The sequence below is a fragment of the Rattus norvegicus genome, chromosome 5, assembly GCF_021556685.1.
Source record: "Rattus norvegicus strain SHRSP/BbbUtx chromosome 5, alternate assembly SHRSP_T2T, whole genome shotgun sequence".
Lineage (NCBI taxonomy): Eukaryota > Metazoa > Chordata > Mammalia > Rodentia > Muridae > Rattus > Rattus norvegicus.
Genome location: NC_141538.1, coordinates 37,557,653 through 37,577,784, shown reverse-complemented (window position 1 = coordinate 37,577,784; position 20,132 = coordinate 37,557,653). Strand labels below are relative to the sequence as shown.

The following is a 20,132-nucleotide window of genomic DNA, read 5'->3' as shown; positions in this document are numbered from 1 at the left end:
GAAATAGCCATATAGCTGTTACTTCTCTTTTTCTGACATTTTTGGCTAGTTTTTGTTAGTTTTTAATGATCTCATTTTGAAACCTGACAAGGGCATTCTTTTTTTTTTTTATTGCAGGAAAAAGTAAAACGTGAAAATGCACAAAAGTTGAAATTAATTCGCAAGTGTCCATTTTATGAAATTTGGCCTACCTTATCCATATATGAACTAGTTTCACTTAGTACATTCAAAATTTTTCCTCCAGGTCATGGTGAGTTTAACTCAATTTTAGACTTGTTTGTTATGTAAAATTCCACTACTGTATTTGCAAATCTTTATAATTTCAATATATTAGGCAATATAAGTAATGCATCTCCATATAGGTATTTTATTAATGAATTATTAACTATGAATTGGATTTTTTTAAAAATTCTCTTTTTAATTAAAAAATGAACATGTTTTGCTTCAAGAGCAGCTTTAGTCCAAACCTGCATTCCACATCTCTCCACATTTTCAATTTTCCATACTCATATTGCTACACACTGAGAATTACAGTAAGGGCCAACCTGCAAAGAATAAGGGCAAGATGTCTGTGTAGTCACTGTTTTCTTACTGTCCTGGTTAGTAAGCTCTTAACCAGCAAATTTTCAATCAACATCTGTGTTATATCTCAGCAGTGAAAAAGTAACAATTCCAAGTTATCTGTCACTCATCAAAGCCTTGACAAAGCATGTCAGATTCAGTCCTTAATTGCTGTCGTGAGACCTCAAATAAATATAGATGTATCTTTGGTGTGGGTAAAAAAACTAAATATGAAAATCCCTTACAACCCACATTTACTTTCTGCACATTGCCTGTAGTTCACACATTACTTTTTGTGTACTTGTATTCTGATTGTGACCTATCATGGGAGGTCAGATGTTTTTTACATGTGGCATTATGTGGAGCTAATAGTTCATAATTTTGGAGATTTGATATTTGCAATTTCTGGAGAAGGTGAAGTCTTAAAAAGAGAATCAAGAGGCAAAAGCCTCCGATATCATTAGAGTCTGGAGTGCATGTACAGACCTCTTAGAGTATGTGTGCACAAAAGCATAGACAGTATTGACTCATTCTATTTCTTCATGAACCTATGAGAGACAAGTAAACAAGAGAGGACAGTGAAGTGTCCTCTATGAAAGTGTGGGCAAGATTTTTGTCTTTAATAAGGAGTCACTTTGCCCCACAAGATATGGCCATGAACAGCAAAATGAGCAGTGAGACCTGGTACTTTTCTCCTCTCAAATACTGTTGGAACAAATACTTGGACTACTACAGTACAGGAAACCTTTCAAGAAATACTGCTTTACAAATCCTGCTGAGCTGTGATGGCCAAGGGCTAACTTCAAATTAGGAATGAGACTAAAGCTTCTACAAGTTTGATTCTGAGTTATAAATCTTAAAACATAGCTAAGATATCCTTGGAAAGTGAGTTTCAGCTCAGTGTGGTGCAAAATATTCCTGGTAGTGTATTGTGGGAAAAAGTATAGTGAGAGGGAAGCTTAGGTTTCAAACCACAGAAATAAGGCACTCATATTTGATGAGTGTTTTTCAGTGCTCATATTTACAATATCATTTCTTAAAACAGATGTTTAAACTATGTTGCATCAACATTAAGTATATCTTGCTTATAAAAACTAAATACTAAAAATTATTAAAAGGGTAACAAGTGCTAAGCACTAAACCATCAGCCTGGAAAATGATTAAGAATATTGAACTGTTCACAAAAATTTTAATAACTAGGTCTGAATATAAATATTTTCATTAATGTACACATGAAAATCATCCAATCAACTTATATAAGTAGAAGTTTAGCTTTTCAAAATTTAGTGTATTTATTGCAGAGAAAACTTGATGAATGCAGTTTTTCTGGGTTTAATCATAGATTTTCTACTTTATATCAGACTTGTTAAATATTTCTCTCAGAGGCTAGTATATATAAAAGTAGATCATAAGTAAGCTGTTCAATATTATGTGAACAAATATTCTGAATGTGGAGGGGTCAACTATTCTATTACTCAAAAACATTCAGTTATTATTTTTAATGTTTCTCAAACTAAAACATGGGCCCAAAGTACTTAAGAGCTAAGCAGATTGTAGAGCTAAAAATAGGCTTGACACAACATGTTTCATATACTGGAATATCTGAAAGGTAATAATATTTTCTGTGTTATACAGCTTGTTATATTACATAATAATAAAACTCTGTTATTATACTGTATAGTAAAAATATCACTTTGTCTCATTTCTAACCATATAAAAGTTAGAGCATATATGTATACAAGTTTAGACAAGATTATATTCCTTAGATAAGAATGTCAGATATATCTATAAATCCCATCTCAGTACTAACATAACTATTAATTATCATAAGTTCTTATCAGCTAACAAAGAAACAAATAAATAAAAGTGCTTATAAATAAACAAATCTAGGTTTTTGCATATTTTTATAGTAATAAACAATATATAAAATAAAATCATCAGATATGACTCGTCTTCTTTTTTTTTTTGAACATTATTGTATTTCCATATCTATTGTTAGAGAATGGCACAGAATCACAAAGACATTTATTGTGACCTGGGTATGTGTTTTTCTTTTTTTTAATCTTTATTAACTTGAGTATTTCTTATTTAAATTTCGATTGTTATTCCCCTTCAGGGTTTCCAGGCCAACATCCCCCTAACCCCTCCCCCTCCCATTCTATATGGGCTTCCCCTCCCCATCCTCCCCCCATTACCACATTCCCCCCAACAATCACATTCACTGGATGTTCAGTCTTGGAAGGACCAAGGGCTTCCCCTTCCACTGGTGCTCTTACTAGGCGATTCATTGCTACCTATTAGGTTGGAGTTCAGGTTAAGTCCATGTATAGTCTTTGGGTAGTGGCTTAGTCCCTGGAAGCTCTGGTTCGTTGGCATTGTTATTCGTATGGGGAATCAAGCCCCTTCAAGCTCTTCCAGTCCTTTCTCTGATTCCTTCAACGGGGGTCCCGTTCTCAGTTCAGTGGTTTGCTGCTGGCATTCGCCTATGTATTTGATGTATTCTGGATGTGTCCCTCAGGAGAGATCTACATCCGGTTCCTGTCAGCCTGCACTTCTTTGCTTCATCCATCTTATCTAGTTTGGTAGCTGTATATGTATGGGCCACATGTGAGGCAGGCTCTGAATGGGTGTTCCTTCTGCCTCTGTTCTAAACTTTGCCTCTCTACTCCTTCCCAAGGGTATTATTGTTCCCTTTAAAGAAGGAGTGAAGCATTCGCATTTTGGTCATCCTTCTTGAGTTTCATGTATTCTGTTCATCTAGGGTAATTGAAACATTTGGGCTAATAGCCACTTATCAATGAGTACATACCATTTTTTTTTATTTTTTTTATTTATTTTTTTTTTTTTGTGATTAGGTTACCTCACCCAGGATATTTTCCAGTTCCATTCATTTGCCTATGAATTTCATAAAGTCATTGTTTTTGATAGCTGAGTAATATTCCATTGTGTAGATGTACCACATTTTCTGTATCTATTCCTCTGTTGAAGGGCATCTGGGTTCTTTTCAGCTTCTGGCTATTATAAATAAGGCTGCTATGAACATAGTGGAGCATGTGTCTTTCTTATATGTTGGGGCATCTTTTGGGTATATGCCCAAGAAAGGTATAGCTAGGTCCTCAGATAGTTCAATGTCTAATTTTCTGAGGAACCTGCAGACTGATTTCCAGAAAGGTTGTACCAGTCTGCAATCTCACCAACAATGGAGGAGTGTTCCTCTTTCTCCACATCTTTGCCAGCATTTACTGTCACCTGAGTTTTTGATCTTAGCCATTCTCACTGGTGTGAGGTGAAATCTCAGGGTTGTTTTGATTTGCATTTCCCTTATGAGTAAAGATTTTGAACATTTCTTTAGGTATTTCTCATCCATTCGGTATTCCTCAGCTGTGAATTCTTTGTTTAGCTCTGAACTCCATTTTTTAATAGGGTTATTGGACTCCCTGCGGTCTAACTTCTTGAGTTCTTTGTATATTTTGCATATAAGCCCTCTATCTGTTGTCGGATTGGTAAAGATCTTCTCCCAATCTGTTGGTTGCCGTTTTCTCCTAACAACAGTGTCCTTTGCCTTACAGAAGCTTTGCAGTTTTATGAGATCCCATTTGTTGATTCTTGATCTTAGAGCATAAGCCATTGATGTTTTGTTCAGGAAATTTTCTCCAGTGCCCATGTGTTCTAGATGCTTCCCCACTTTTTCTTTTATTAGTTTGAATGTATCTGGTTTGATGTGAAGGTCCTTGATCCACTTGGACTTAAGCTTTGTACAGGGTGATAAACAGGGATCGATCTGCATTCTTCTACATACTGACCTCCAATTGAACCAGCACCATTTGCTGAAAATGCTATTTTGATGGGGATTGCATTGAATCTGTAGATCGCTTTTGGTAAAATGGCCATTTTTACTCTATTAAACATGCCAATCCATGAGCATGGGAGATCTTTCCATCTTCTGAGGTCTTCTTCAATTTCTTTCTTCAGAGGCTTGGTGTTCTTAACATACAGATCTTTCACTTGCTTTGTTAAAATCACACCGAGGTATTTTATATTATTTGGGACTATTATGAAGGGTGTTGTTTCCCTAATTTCTTTCTCGGCTTGTTTCTCTTTTGTGTAGAGGAAAGCTACTGATTTATTTGAGTTAATTTTATACCCAGCCACTTTGCTGAAGTTGTTTATCAGCTTTAGTAGTTCTCTGGTGGAACTTTTGGGATCACTTAAATATACTATCATATCACCTACAAATAGAGATATTTTGATTTCTTCTTTTCCAATCTGTATCCCTTTGATCTCCTTTTGTTGTCTGATTGCTCTAGCTAGAAATTCAAGAACTATATTGAAACAGTAGGAAGAGAGTGGGCAGCCTTGTCTATTCCCTGATTTTAGTGGGATTGCTTCAAGTTTCTCTCCATTTACTTTAATGTTAGCTACTGGTTTGCTGTATATGGCTTTTACTATGTTTAGGTATGGGCCTTGAATTCCTATTCTTTCCAGGACTTTTACCATGGAGGGGTGTTGAATTTTGTCAAATGCTTTCTCAGCATCTAATGAAATGATCATGTGGTTTTGTTCTTTCAGTTTGTTTATATAATGGATCACGTTGATGGTTTTCCATACATAAAACCATCCCTGCATGCGTGGGATGAAGCCTACTTGATCATGGCGGATGATTGCTTTGATGTGCTCTTGGATTCAGTTTGCCAGAATTTTATTGAATATTTTTGCGTCGATATTTGTAAGGGAAATTGGTCTGAAGTTCTCTTTCTTCTTTGGGTCTTTGTGTGGTTTAGGTATAAGAGTAATTGTGGCTTCGTAGAAGGAATTTGGTAGCTCTCTATCTGTTTCAATTTTGTCGAATAATTTGGATAGTATTTGTATGAGGTCTTCTATGAAGGTCTGATAGAATTCTGTACTGAACCCATCTGGACCTGGTCTCTTTTTGGTTGAGAGACTTTTAATGACTGCTTCTATTTCTTTTGGAGTTATGGGATTGTTTAAATGGTTTAATCTGTTCCTGATTTCACTTTGGTACCTGCTATCTGTCTAGGAAATTGTCCATTTCCTGCAGATTTTCAAGTTTTGATGAATATAGGCTTTTGTAGTAAGATCTGATTATTTTTTGAGTTTCCTCTGATTCTGTAGTTATGTCTCCCTTTTCATTTCTGATTTTGTTAATTTGTACATATTCTCTGTGTCCTCTCATTAGTCTGACTAAGGGTTTATCTATCTTGTTGATTTTCTCAAAGAACCAACTTTTGGTTCTGTTGATTCTTTCTATGGTCCTTTTTGTTTCTACTTGGTTGATTTCAGCTCTGAGTTTGATTATTTCCTGCCCTCTACTCCTCCTGGGTGTATTTGCTTCTTTTTGTTCTAGAGCTTTTAGGTGTGCTGTCAAGCAGCTGATATATGCTCTCTCCTGTTTCTTTCTGCAGGCACTCAGAGCTATGCGTTTTCCTCTTAGCACAGCTTTCATTGTGCCCCATAAGTTTGGGTATGTTGTACCTTCATTTTCATTAAATTCTATGAAGTTCTTAATTACTTTCTTTATTTCTTCCTTGACCACGTTATCGTTGAGTAGAGCATTGTTCAACTTCCACGTATATGTGGGCGTTCTTCCCTTATTGTTATTGAAGACCAGCTTTAACCCGTGGTGGTCTGATAGGAGGAACGGGTTTATTTCTATTTTTCTATATCTGTTGAGGCCTGTTTTATGACCAATTATATGGTCAATTTTGGAGAAAGTACTATGAGGTGGTGAGAAGAAGTTATATCCTTTTGTTTTAGGATAGAATGTTCTATGAATATCTCTTAAGTCCATTTGGTTCATGACTTCTGTTAGTCTGTCTATGTCTCTGTTTAATTTCTGTTTCCATGATCTGTCCATTGATGAGAGTGGAGTGATGAAATCTCCAATATTATTGTGTGAGATGCAATGTGTGCTTTGAGCTTTAGTAAGGCTTCTTTTACGTATGTAGGTGCCCTTTGTTTATAGCATAGATATTTAGGATTGAGAGTTCATCTTGGTGGATTTTTTCCTTTGATGAATATTAAGTGTCCTTCCTTATCTTTTTTGATGACTTTTAGTTGAAAATTGATTTTATTCGATATTAGTATGGCTACTCTAGCTTGCTTCTTCCGACCATTTGCTTGGAAAGTTGTTTTCCAGCCTTTCATTCTGAGGTAGTGTCTGTCTTTGTCTCTTTGGTGTGTTTCCTTTAGGCAGCAGAATGCAGGGTCCTCATTGCGTATCCAGTTTATTAATTTATGTCTTTTTATTGGAGAGTTGAGACCATTGATGTAGAGAGATATTAAGGAATAGTGATTGTTGCTTCCTGTTATATTCATGTTTGGATGTGAGGTTATGTTTATGTGTTTTTCTTCTCTTTGTTTCGTTGCCAAGACGATTAGTTTCTTGCTTCTTCTAGGGTATAGCTTGCCTCCTTATGTTGGGCTTTACCATTTATTATCCTTTGTAGCGCTGGTTTTGTAGAAAGATATTGTGTAAATTTCATTTTGTCATGGAATATCTTGGTTTCTCCATCTATGTTAATTGAGAGTTTTGCAGGATACAGTAACCTGGGCTGGCATTTGTGTTCTCTTAGGTTCTGTATGACCTCTGTCCAGGATCTTCTGGCTTTCACAGTATCTCGTGAGAAGTCTTTTGTGATTTTGATAGGTCTGCCTTTATGTTACTTGACCTTTTTCCCTTACTGCTTTTAATATTCTTTCTTTATTTTGTTCATTTGGTGCTTTGACTATTATGTGATGGGAGGAGTTTCTTTTCTGGTCCAATCTATTTGGAGTTCTGTAGACTTCTTGTATGTTTATGAGCATCTCTTTCTTTAGGCTAGGGAAGTTTTCTTGTATGATTTTGTTGAAGATATTTATTGGTCCTTTGAGCTGGGAGTCTTCACTCTCTTCTATATTTATTATCCTCGGGTTTGATCTTCTCGTTGAGTCCTAGATTTCTTGTAAGTTTTGTACCAGTAGCCTTTTCTATTTTACATTATCTTTGACAGTTGTGTCGATGATTTCTATGGAATCCTCTGCTCCTGAGAGTCTCTTTTCTATCTCTTGTATTGTGTTGATGATGCTTATATCTATGGCTCCTTGTCTCTTCCTTTGGTTTTCTATATCCAGGGTTGTTTCCATGTGTTCTTTCTTGATTGCTTCTATTTCCATTTGTAATTCCTTCAACTGTTTGATTATGTTTTCCTGGAATTCTTTCAGGGATTTTTGTGATTCCTTTCTATAGGCTTCTACTTGTTTATTTATGTTTTCCTGGGTTCCTCTAAGGGAGTTTTTCATGTCTTTCTTGAAGTCCTCCAGCAGCATGATCAAATGTGATTTCAAATCTAGATCTTGATTTTCTGGTGTGTTTGGATATTCTGTGTTTGCTTTAGTGGGAGAATTGGGCTCCAATGATGTCATATAGTCTTGGTTTCTGTTGCTTAGGTTCCTGCGCTTGCCTCTCACCATCAGGTTGTCTCTGGCGTTACCTTGTTCTGCTATTTCTGACATTGGCTAGACCGTCCTATAGTTAGACCCGTTTTCCTGTTTTCTTTCAGCCAGTTATGGGAACAGAGTGTTCTGCTTTCAGGCATGTAGTCTTTCCTGTCTACTGGTCTTCAGCTGTTCCTGTAGGCCTGTGTCCTGAGTCCACCAGGCAGGTCACTTGGAGCAGAAAAGTTGGTCTTACCTGTGATCCTTTGGCTCAAGTTGCTCGTGGGGAGCTACTTTTGAGCTCTCCATGAGGGCAGCAACCAGGATGTCCTGCGCCGCCTTTTCCCGGGCCCCCATGCACCAGAGTCCCAGATGGTGTTAGGTGTTTTCCTCTGGAATGAGAAATGTGGGCAGAGTGTAGTCTCTTCTTGCTTCCCAGGCGTGTCTCCCCCTCTGAAGGTTTAGCTCTCCCTCCCATGGGATTTGGTTGCAGAGAAGTGTTGACTGGGTCCCTTCAGGTCCCGGGAGTGTCTGGACTGCGGTGGACCTGCCACTGGAGTGCCCCTATCTTCTGGTTCCCAGAGGCCGTATACAATTTGCTTTTGGGCTAGGGATGTGCGCAGGGGTGGGCAATATTTGTGGTCTCTCCTGCTCTGGTATCTCAGAACTGCCCAGATGTCCAGGAGTTGAGCTCTGTCTCCCCTGGGGTTTGGGAGCAGTGAGCTGTGGGCCGGGATCAGGGAGGTTAGATATGATTCTTCTTTACTTAAGTTTTATTTTGAATTAGTATCCAAAAACAGAGATGCTACTGAAATTAAACTTCCATTTCGTGAATTTATAATTAGAAATGAATAGCTTCCAAGGCATACAAAATGTGTTCTAACCTCATTTTAAGGGTGTATTACATAAAGCTTCAGAGAGATTCAGTTAATTATTAAAAAGCTTCAAAGACTTTAGGGACTTATTATTGGCAGTTTCTGACTGTGTTCTTTTCTAGCTCCTCACAGCTTCCTACATTTTGGCTTCATGTGTGAAAGGGCCTTATAACTATGCTGTCTAGCATTGCTTGTTTTTTGTCCTGAGTTACTCTTTTTCAAAGCATGGCTAATCACTACATTATTTTACTACCCAAGCTGTTTCTATATGCATCATATATATATATATATATATATACACATATATATAAAACATTAACTTGACAACCGTTGATTGTTGTCTTGTTTCTATTGGCAAGTAGTCATTTTTCTCAAGTAAAGAAACTGAAGAGAAAGTGTAATATTAATTTCTTCTAAAATACTAAATATGGAAAAGTAATAGTGGCGCAAAAAATAAAATCTTGTCACCGAAAGCCACAAGTGTGAGCAATCAGACACCTATTTTGACACTTGGCCTAGAGAACAATCGCAGCTCTCACCTCTGAAATACAGTCAGGAATTTGACATCAGTGTCTTACAGATCAATGAATCCTGCAGATGCCCAAAAATCTTGGTCCTAAGGTGCCAGACTTATATCTCCTGGACCTTCAGTCAGGGGACCTTGGGTTTTAGAGTCTCTGAGAATTTTATTCATATATATATATATATATATGAATAGAATTTTATTCATATATATGAATAGAATTATATATAATATATATGCTATATATATAGTTATGTTAACCATGGCTACTCCTTTCATCAAGTCCTCTGCGGTCTTCTTTGGCCATGCCCCCATCTCAAATTCATGTCTTCTTTTTATGTTGTTTAACCTACTGAGTACAATCAGTATTCTACCCTCAAATTTTAGCAAGCAACCAAGAGAAAGAGCAGTAGCAGTAGCCTATTATTGCTTCAGGGTTGTCTCTTTGACACTCTTGATCAGCGCACTGAAATGGGATATTCTATATCTGGTTGGGGGATCTTTTCTTTTCTGTTCTTTTCTTCCTTCCTTCTTTTCTTGTCTTTACTTTAGATCCAGATAGCTGCTGTCCCTCCCTGTCACTCTATCCAACAATCCCGTCCCCGTCTTCTCTGACAGTGTTGAGTCTCCACACTCCCCAGTATACCCCTACCCTGACACAGGCTAGGCACATCCTTTCCCACTGGGGCCAGACAAGGCAATCAAGCTAGAAGAACATATACCACAGACATTCCACAGCTTTTTACATAGACCCTGTTCCAGTTGTTCTGGATCCATGTGAAGACTGAAATGTATATCTGATCCATATATGTGGTAGACCTATGTCCAGCCATGTATGCTCTTTGGTTGGTCATTCAGACTCTGAAAGCCCCAAGAGTCCAGGTTAGTTGATTCTTTGGTCTTCTTGTGGAATTCTCATCTCTACTAGGGCCCTAAATACTTCCCCCAACCCTTCCATAAGAGATCCAAAGCTCTATTCACTGTTTGGCTGTTTGACTCAGCCTTCTGAGTCAGCTGCTGGTGAAGCCTCTCAGAGAACAACCATGTTAGATTTCTGTCTGCAGTCGTAACAGAATATAATTAATAATGTCAGGGATTGGTGCTTGCCCATGAGATTAGTCTCTAGTTGGGCCACCTATTGCATGGCCAATCTCTCAGTCTCTGCTCCATTCCATCCTGGCATTTTTTTCTTTTTTTTGCAGACATGATACATTTTGAGTCATAAGTTTTGTGGATAGGTTAGTGTCTCTATCACTTTCTAGGGTTACTGCAGGTGGTGATATCTTCAGGTTCTATATCCCTAATAATGTGTGTGACAGCTAAAGTTACCCCACTGATTCTTGGGCACCTCCTCTATCTCAGGTCTCTGGCATGTCCCTGAGATATACCCACCTCCCCTCTGCCACCACTTGCAGATTTACATTCATTCTCATGGACATCTGGACAGCAATCCTGTCCCTCCCCACACCTGATTCTGAAACTCTCATTTCCCTCCTCATCTACTCTCCTACCCAGTTCCCTCCCATTTGCCTCCTAAGACTATTTTACTCTCCCTTCTACTTGAGATTCATGTATCCTTGCTTGGGGCTTCCTTCTTGTTTAGCTTCTTTGGGTCTGTGGAGTGTGTCATGGGTATCTTATATTTTATGGCTAATATCCACTTTTAGTGCTATTGTATGATTTTAAATATCATTTTCTAGTCCTCCTACTTTATCTTTGTGGTTTTTAGGTACCCTATGATATCTATTCATTAACCTGTTTTCTCCCATTTATTATTGGCATATTTCAGTACATTTTTATTTGTCAGAAAGTCAATATTTGTACATTTTACCCAATAACTCTTTAATTTAGAATTAAAAGACAAATATTATTCTGTCCTTTCCTTTACAAGTATATCTCTTGCCTGGAGTGGTAATTTTTTGATGTTTTATGTAGTTTCCAAATATTATACAGCATTTACTGCAGATTGAAGAATCCTCTTTACTCTTGTACCAGGTGTACTGGCAACATACGCTCCTCCATTTCCTCTACCTCTTCTTTTAAAATCTCTCATTTGCTTTGGAAAAATATCTTTGGTGTGTATAAGGTCTGCATTTGATCATGTTGTCTGTACATGTTGAGGGTGTTATAACCTTAATCTTCTGACTTATGCATTATTCCCAATGTGAAAGCAGTTGTGTGCCCCATTGGTGTTTACTTGGATATGATGAGGTTTTTTGATTTGGTCAATTTCAATGTTTTCTCTTATTTCCTGTTCTACTTTGCCACCTTAAATCATCTGCTTGTTCTTATCTGTACTATCAGATATTAACATGTTTCTTGTAGTAATCTGCTTAGAAATAATGCATTTCCCCTTTACTAAAAGAAAAATTTCAAAAGTTTCTAATATAATTTTGAAGATTGCTTGTTTTCAAGTTTAGTGTGACTCGGTTCTCTCATGTATATCCCTGTCTCAGGGATACCTCTGTCCCTGTCAAACATGGCATTTTTTGTCAGTGTGTTATTGTCTTCTTTGCTGATCCTTGCTTCTTGTTCTCCCTTTCCAAAGGTCCCAGACTTTTGTTAAACCAAATTCACTCATTGATGTTGGGGTCCAGAAATCTCCTCACAAATCACATGAACATCAATCTCAGGCAGACATGGGTATTTTTTGAGCGTATACCTCAGTACTGATCGATCAGCACTACCATTCAGGTTTGGGAATTGAACTGTGAACCCTGACTTAAGGTACTACCAGTCTCTTTAAGCTTGAGCTCTACAAACATCTGTGCCAAGTTATTTCATCAATCAGGATTTAGAGGTAGGATAGTTTCCTTAGAAACACGTCCTTGTTGTACACTTATCCTATTCTCATTTGTTGGGATACTCAACTGTGGCAGGAAACTTGCCTTCTCTAACTTATCTATTCATGTCTTAACTTATCTATCAGGATGGGGCTCGTCTAACATTCATGTCTTAACTTGCCAACAAAGATGTCAGTTAACCACACGTATGTTTCTTTCTGCCAAGTAGTGTGTCAGTTTCCAGGGAGATCTTAGGAACTTCAACATAACTTAACCACTATTCAAAATGAAAGTCTTATTCCAAATAGTTTCTTATATTGGTGCAGGTGTTGCTTTTGTGTTGGGGTCTATCCTAGGGACAACTGTGATGAATGTTTCCCAAGGGCACAGGACATTACAGAATGTGTAATCAACTTGGGCATGAAAAAGTTTCCCTATAATGGTAGACAAGACAGGTAATAGTTACCTAGGCCTTAACATTTTTCCTAGGCCTTAACAATTAAGGTTTGTTTTTTTGTTTCTTTATTTTGTCAACTTAGGTTATACTAAGTTTTATCACATAAATCAATATAAATTTAATATTGTAGGAGTCTGTATTCATTCTGCAAATAATCAGAATTTCGTTTTAAAATGTTCACTGCTTATCATTTATTTATTGCACATCTACTTTTTATTTAAAAATATAAAAACCAGCTTTACTTTGAAAATTAATTTACATAGATGTTGGGTCAAATTTAGCCCATGGTTGAAATTTTCCAAACCCTGCTCTATTGCAGAAACTATAACACTATTTTGAAATTTGTGGCTTAGAGTTAATTTTCCCACTAGGCTTCACATTTTTCTGTAATTGACTCATTTCCCTTTCTTTTTTAGTAGGAAAAAATGTATCTCGGATTGATAAACTTTTTAAAAATTGTTGATGAATGACTGTTATGGTGGTAGTGTTTTTGTTTAAACAAAAGCTATGATTTATTACTCTGTAAGGAAAATAATTAAACTCTATGGTGGTCAGTTCATGTAGGTTCTTTTAGGTCTTAGTACATTTTTTTCCCAGTGAATTAGTTTTGCTGATTGAATTTTAACACCCCAAATATACTTTTTGTTCCTAAATTTGTCTACACAAATGTGTTTTTGTTTTACTTTTTTGTTACAAATTTCTCTCATTACAGGGAGTTAGTAGAGAGCTCTGTCATTGTAATGCATTGCCTATTAAGAATTCTGAAAAATCCACATTTTAAACACAATAAAGGTAAATGAAACCAAAAATGCATTTTAGACGACTCTAAGTAAACTAGGTACTTGCAAAGGTGTTACAGACATTAGGTAAATTGTCTGAACCATTCTTACCAGTAGTAAAAGAACTTGTAGAATATATCAATATCCAACTTCCTTTTCATTTTATTTAATTCTTTTTTTCCTTCCCCCCATCTTTATTAAATTGGGTATTTCTTATTTACATTACGATTGTTATTCCCTTTCCAGGTTTCCAGGCCAACATCCCGCTAACCCCTCCCCCTCCCATTCTATATGGGTGTTCCCCTCCCCATCCTCCCCCCATTACCGCCCTCCCCCCAACAATCACTCTCACTGGGGGTTCAGTCTTGGCAGGACCAAGGGCTTCCCCTTCCACTGGTGCCCTTACTAGGCTATTCATTGCTACCTATGAGGTTGGAACCCAGGGTCAGTCCATTTAGAGTCTTTGGGTAGCGGCTTAGTCCCTGGAAGCTCTGGTTGGTTGGCATTGTTGTTCACATTGTTGGTCTCAAGCCCCTTCAAGCTCTTTCAGTCCTTTCTGTGATTCCTTCAGAGGAGGTCCCGTTCTCAGTTCAGTGGTTTGCTGCTGGCACTTGCCTATGTATTTGCTGTATTCTGACTGTGTCTCTCAGAAGAGATGTTAATCCGGTTCCTGTGGGCCTGCACTTCTTTGCTTCATCTATCTTATCTAGTTTATTTAATTCTTATGATATAACTTTATGCTTTATAAGATGATAAATCAAATGATCACTCATAAATAAAATTCATCAAAATATCTCAATATATTAACTCTCTTCTCCTATGCGTGCTGCTATAAATATCACCCTTAGAACCACGTGCACATCATGAAGTCTGCAGGTTACACTGTTTAGTTAGTGACTTTCTAATATCCCCATCTTGCTTGCCAAGGCATGAGAAATTTAGAGCTCTTCCCTGGGATCCTCTGTGAAGATTTGGTTCCTGGTGATGAACTGAGATCCTCAGCAGCATTTGAAGGGGATTAGGTAACAGCTCTTTTTAACAAGCCTGGTGAGGACCAAGCTGCTCTGAGGTTCAGCATTTGTACTACAAATGATGAGAAGCCACATCAATGAGGTTTCCTCCAGAGTTGCTCTACTCTGAGCTGCCTTTCCCATTGTTGGTTTTTCTTACTTGCTGCTGTTTGCTGAAATCTGGTTTTGTGGTATTCCTGATGCTGTCTCTCACTGAACGATCACCTCTTTTGTTTGTTTGCTTGCTTGTTTTAATATCTTAAGGGAGTCAACTGTCTCGGCCTGAAACTTAAAAGCTGTGAGCTGGTCAACAATTTTATCAATGGCAACTAGACTTCCATAAGGATTTGTCAGTCAGCATATCATCATTGGACTTTAGTTAATTAGTATGTTTACTGAACGTCGGCTGAGTGTGCAGTGTTATGCTACATGGTTTATGGCAATAAAAAGCAATAGATTTTAAAATCACTTAAAATCAAATATTTTAGTAACTACAAAGTATTCATTACTACAGAGTTTGCATTTTAATTTCAAAAATTTAGTAATTGAAAAAGATATGGAGTGTAATTTAAAACTTATGAGGTGTGTTACAAATATCATCCATTAAAATGATGTTTAATAGCTCATACTATATCATCAACTGTGGCAAATATTAGATTGAATTCTAACAGAGAGTAAAATAATAATGAAAATGGGTATGTGTTTGTTTGTCTGTGTAGTTGGCAGACCGTGCTGAGAATAGTGGATAAAACAATCCTACTTTAGGGCTTGGGTACAACTCAGCTATTGAGTTCTTCCGTAGTATAAGTCTCTGAGATTCTCTGCAACTGCTGAAAGGAGACTCAGTCAAAAGAGTGCAAGCAAAGGACTTTTCCTATGCAATGAAATCCAATGATAAGAAGAGAGTATGTATTTCAAATGTCCAATTCGTATGATTGGGCCTTATTTTATACATTTTACCAGAATGAAAAGTATTTTGATATCTGAACATATATATATATATATATATATATATATATATATATATATGTTAAAAGCAATGGCAGTTGAAAGAATAGAAACACCCCAAAAAACAAATAGTTAGCAATTGTTTCATGTAGGACACAGGCACAAAAGGCAATGATGACTAATAATAAAAATTAATATGACCAGTATTTTATTTATTTAAGACTGTTGTTTAGCATATGATTCCAGTATATCTTAACATTATTATTCAAAGTCTTCACTTTAAGAATATTATTATTATTATTATTATTAATACTGTTACTATTATCATCACCATCATCGTCATCACAACCACTGAGTCAAGAACATGCTATTTAGTCCTGTCTAGCTGTAAGGTTAGTTTTAGCCCAGGCTATCCTCAAGCTCAATATCCACTACTTTAACCTCTCGAACAGCAAGATTACAAGCATGCCCTAATATACCTTTCTGTTTTGATTTTAAATGTCCAACATACCACAGGGCTGCTAGACAGATGCAGGGGTGTGAGTGCCCAAGAACACACTGCAAACAATTATCATGTGGGCTTTGGAAGCACAGGGTTCAACATGGAGGTGGAACTGTCTTTTCTCTAGTATTTCCTAGAAACATTTTGCTACAAGTCATTTTATCTGTGTGGTTTTTAAATTTAAGCATTTAAGCACAAGGTTGAAACCGAGTTTCCTAAATGGCTTATATGTAGACATTAGAAATTTTTATTTTTACTATGAATTTTATGTTTTTATTAAATTCTGGAACTTTAAAAAACATGATTTTATTTATTTTTCTCTTTCTTTGGGTATTAAAATTCAAGTTGTAGTTTATGTTGGCAACTGCAAGTGCCCTTTTATGTGCTGATAGGAACCTGCTCTATTTATTTTCAGCTTTACTATGTAGCAGTACTTATTTATGGGCTTACAATAACATTGATCACTGAAGGATACAGTTCAGGATCTGACCATCTTAGTTACTTTATTTATAAACATTCTTTGTCATTATCACTTAGGTACAATTTAGTGTTTTACTTTGTCTTTTCTGTAATACAACACCATTGTTTGTGAAGATCTTTCTTTTCCTCTTTCCCTGTCCCTCCCTCCTTTCATTTCTTTTTCTTTAGAAGAGCTGTATGTGCTCAGGCTAGTCTGGAACTCATGATCCTCCTGCCTCAGCCTCTGTAGAATTGGGATTTCAGGATTGGAGCCATCATGAACAGCTACTTTCATTTTGTTCATATGAAGCATGCATTCTTTTCTTTTTCTATTGTTTTGTTTTTCCTTATGATATGATGCAATAAACCTTTTGCTGAAGCTGTACCTAGTGAGAGAAATGTCTCACAAATATCAAAATTTAATAAATTCAAAATATTCTATGTAAATAATTTCTAACAGTATCATTATATTTCTCTTATGGACACTTTAAGATTATTTTTTTTTTTTGCTATAGAATCACATCTGCGAACAATAATCCTTTCCTATTTCTATCCAAATTATATCTATAATTTGTCTTATTGTTGTAGCTAAGGTGTTGAATACTATTTTGAACAGGAGTAGAGAGACTGGATGTGTGTGCAGTATTTCTTTCTTTTTTCTTTTCTTTTACTGGATATTTTCGTAATTTACTTTTCAAATGTTATCCTCTTTCCTGGTTTCCCCTCCAGAGAAACCTCCATCCCATTCCCCTCCCCTTCTCTCCATAAGGGTATTATTCACCCATCCACTTACTCTCTCCTACCTTCCCATCCTGGAGATTCCCCTACAGTGGGGCATCAAGTCTTCACACATCCAAGGCATCTCCTCCCATTGATGCCCAACAAGGCCCATCCTCTGCTACATATGCAGCTGGAGTCATGGGTCCCTCCACGTGTACTCTTTGGTTGGTGGTTTAGTCCCTGGGAGATATGGGGTGTCTGCTTGGTTGATATTGCTGGTTTTCCTATGGGGTTGTAAACATCTTCAGCTACCTCAGTCCTTTATCTAACTCCTCCATTGGAGACTTAGTACTCAGTACAATGGATAGCTGCGAGCATCTGCCTCTGTCTTTGGCAGGCTCTGGCAGATCCTCTCAGGAGACAGCTATATCAGACTCCTGTCAGCTGCACCACTTGGTATCCCCAAGATTGACTGGGTTTCATGACTGCATGTGGGATGAATTCCTGTGTGTGGCAGTCTCTGGCTAGCCTTTTCTTCAGTCTGTGCTTCATACTTTGTCTCTGTATTTCCTCCTATGAATATTTTGTTTCCCATTCTAAGACGTATTGAAGCATCCACATGTTTGTCTTTCTTCTTCAAAAGTTTTGTGTGGTCTGTAAATTCTATCTTGGGTAATCAGAGCTTTTGAGCTAATATCCACTTACCAGTGAGTGCTTACCATGTGTGTTCTTTTGTGACTGGGTTACCTTATTCAGGATGATATTTTCTAGTTCCATCCATTTGCCTATGAATTTCATGAAGTCATTGCTTTTGATAGCTGAGTAGTACTTCATTGTGTAAATGTACCACATTTTCTGTATCTATTTCTCTGTTGAAGGACATCTGGGTCCTTTCCTGCCTCTGGCTATTATAAATAAGGCTACTATGAACATTGTGGAGCATGTGTCTTTGTTGTATGTTGGAGCATCATTTGGGTATATGCCCAGGAGCGGTACAGCTGGGTCCTCAGGTAGTACTATATCCAGTTTTCTGAGGAACCTCCAGACTGATTTCCAGAGTGGTTGTACCAGTTTGCAGTTCCAGCAACAATGGAGGGGATACCATTTGAAATGTAAATAAAAAAATACAATAAAAATGTAGATTCAGAAAATAACAATAACAAAACGAAGGAAAAACAGAAAAAAAAGAAGAAAATACTGTCTTTTCCCCACTGGATGGTTTTAGCTTCTTTGTCAAAGATCAAGTGACCCAAGGTTGTAGGTTCATTTCTGGGTCTTCAATTCTATTTCACTGATCTACCTGACTGTCTCTGTACCAATACTATTCTCAACAATAAAAGAATTTTGGGGAATCACCATTCCTCACCTCAGGCAGTATTACCAAGCAGTATTTCTGACTTTAGTGGAAACACTGAGTTCTTCGTTAGTTAGGAGGATTAAGATGATGTTGGCTCTGGGTATCTTATATAGTGCCTTTGTTATGTAGGAAAATGACTTCAGGAATTCATTCATCTGATGAATGTTGGATTTTATTGCAGATCTTTTTTGCATATAGTAAAATGGTCAAGTGTTTAGTGTTTTTGAGTTAATTTATGCAGAGTATTGCATTTGTTGATAACATTATGTTGAACCCTCCCTATATCCTTGAGATGATGCTATCTTTGATTGTGGTAGACAGTCTTTCTGATGTATTCCTGAATTCCATTTTAAGTTATCTATTAAAAAAGGTTTCTGTTTCTGTTCATCAAAAATACTAGTGTACAATTTTATTTTTGAAAGGTTTTACTTAGTTCTTATATTCTTTTTACTATTATAATAGGCACCAAAATGTTATCAATTAGTAAATTATCTGCCAAATGACTGATTCCTATCTTATGGCAAAGTGTGTTAACAAGTGAACTTAGGATAAGCTTTCCAGTAGGTTATATGTAACAGAGAAACTTTTAATAAAGATATAATCAGAGTGGAGTAGGCAGGCAAAGAACAGACTGACAATGACCAAATTACAAATGCTATCCCATTTAGCAGATGATAGCAGAAAAAGATAATTGATGCCTTCCCATCATCCAGCTACCTGGATAGTAAGGTTTATTTACCCTTTACCACTAGTTATCAGGGCTCAGAAACTCAAGAATATAACCTTTCTCTTTCTATGTGTTTTTTGTTTGTTTTGTTTTATTCTTACTTTCTTGTTATAGGAACTACATGAAACTAAAACCATTAAATATGATGAATTTTCTGGAATTTTGTTCTGAATTTATTTTTCAATATGACAAATGTTATATTCAAATGTAGGATAGGGTCTAGATAGGATATATAGAAAATTTGTGGTTTCAATTCTTACTCGATTTATTCCTCTCATTTTAGTTATTATAAGAGAGATGAACAGCATGCTAACCAGTTATGTAAGATTAAAAATTATCCCATCTGATCTTAAAAATTTAGCTTCTAGATTAGATGAAAACTAATTAAAAATTATTATTTTTATTATATCCTGTCCCTTTGGACAAATAGCACACAATGAAGTGCATTCCAATAATGAAATGCACATAGAGACGAATTCCTTGTGAAAGAAATCTTTCCTTGCACTTAAACAGATAACTGCTGTAGTTTTTTTTAAAGACATACTGTGTTCCTCTAACTTTAAATATCTATTCCTACATATAATCTATCAATCTTACATTTTCATGGAAAACTATGATCCCTATTAGTTCAATTGACTATTAAATATGTATCTTGACATTTATATTTAAAGTTAAATTTCTCTAAATTTTAAAAAATAAATGGTCAAGTGTAATTGTGCTTTCCTATGTGCCTGGTTGTTGTCTTGAAGGCTTACTGCTGAGCAAAGTCATCCTTCCTTGTTCTTTCTGAATTCAAGCTGGCTGGCTCAACAAACTGTGGTGGTTCAAATCTCTCTCCAGTTGATTGATTCAATCTAGCTTCTCTCAGCCTCTCACTGAACTGCTCTTCTTGGTGTCAAATGAACTCTGGCAATTTATTCTAATCTTCTGGATCATCCTTCTCTGGTTTCAACCTTCTCTGCTGATCTGCACTGAACTGCGTCAACTAACAAACTCA

The 20,132-nt window shown here is 36.6% G+C and overlaps 1 protein-coding gene across 11 annotated transcripts in view; it reads left to right on the top strand.

Moving 5' to 3' along the window:
- Positions 1-20,132, top strand: part of Cnbd1 (cyclic nucleotide binding domain containing 1) — a 354,753-nt gene that overhangs the window by 224,745 nt on the left and 109,876 nt on the right. For all 11 annotated transcript variants that reach the window (XR_015620077.1, XR_015620076.1, XR_015620075.1 and 8 more), the window contains 1 exon segment: positions 118-250. Coding sequence is in view for 5 of the 11 variants with exons in the window: in XM_087551194.1 (XP_087407320.1) it covers positions 118-250 (133 nt within the window). In the remaining 6 variants the exon portion in view is untranslated.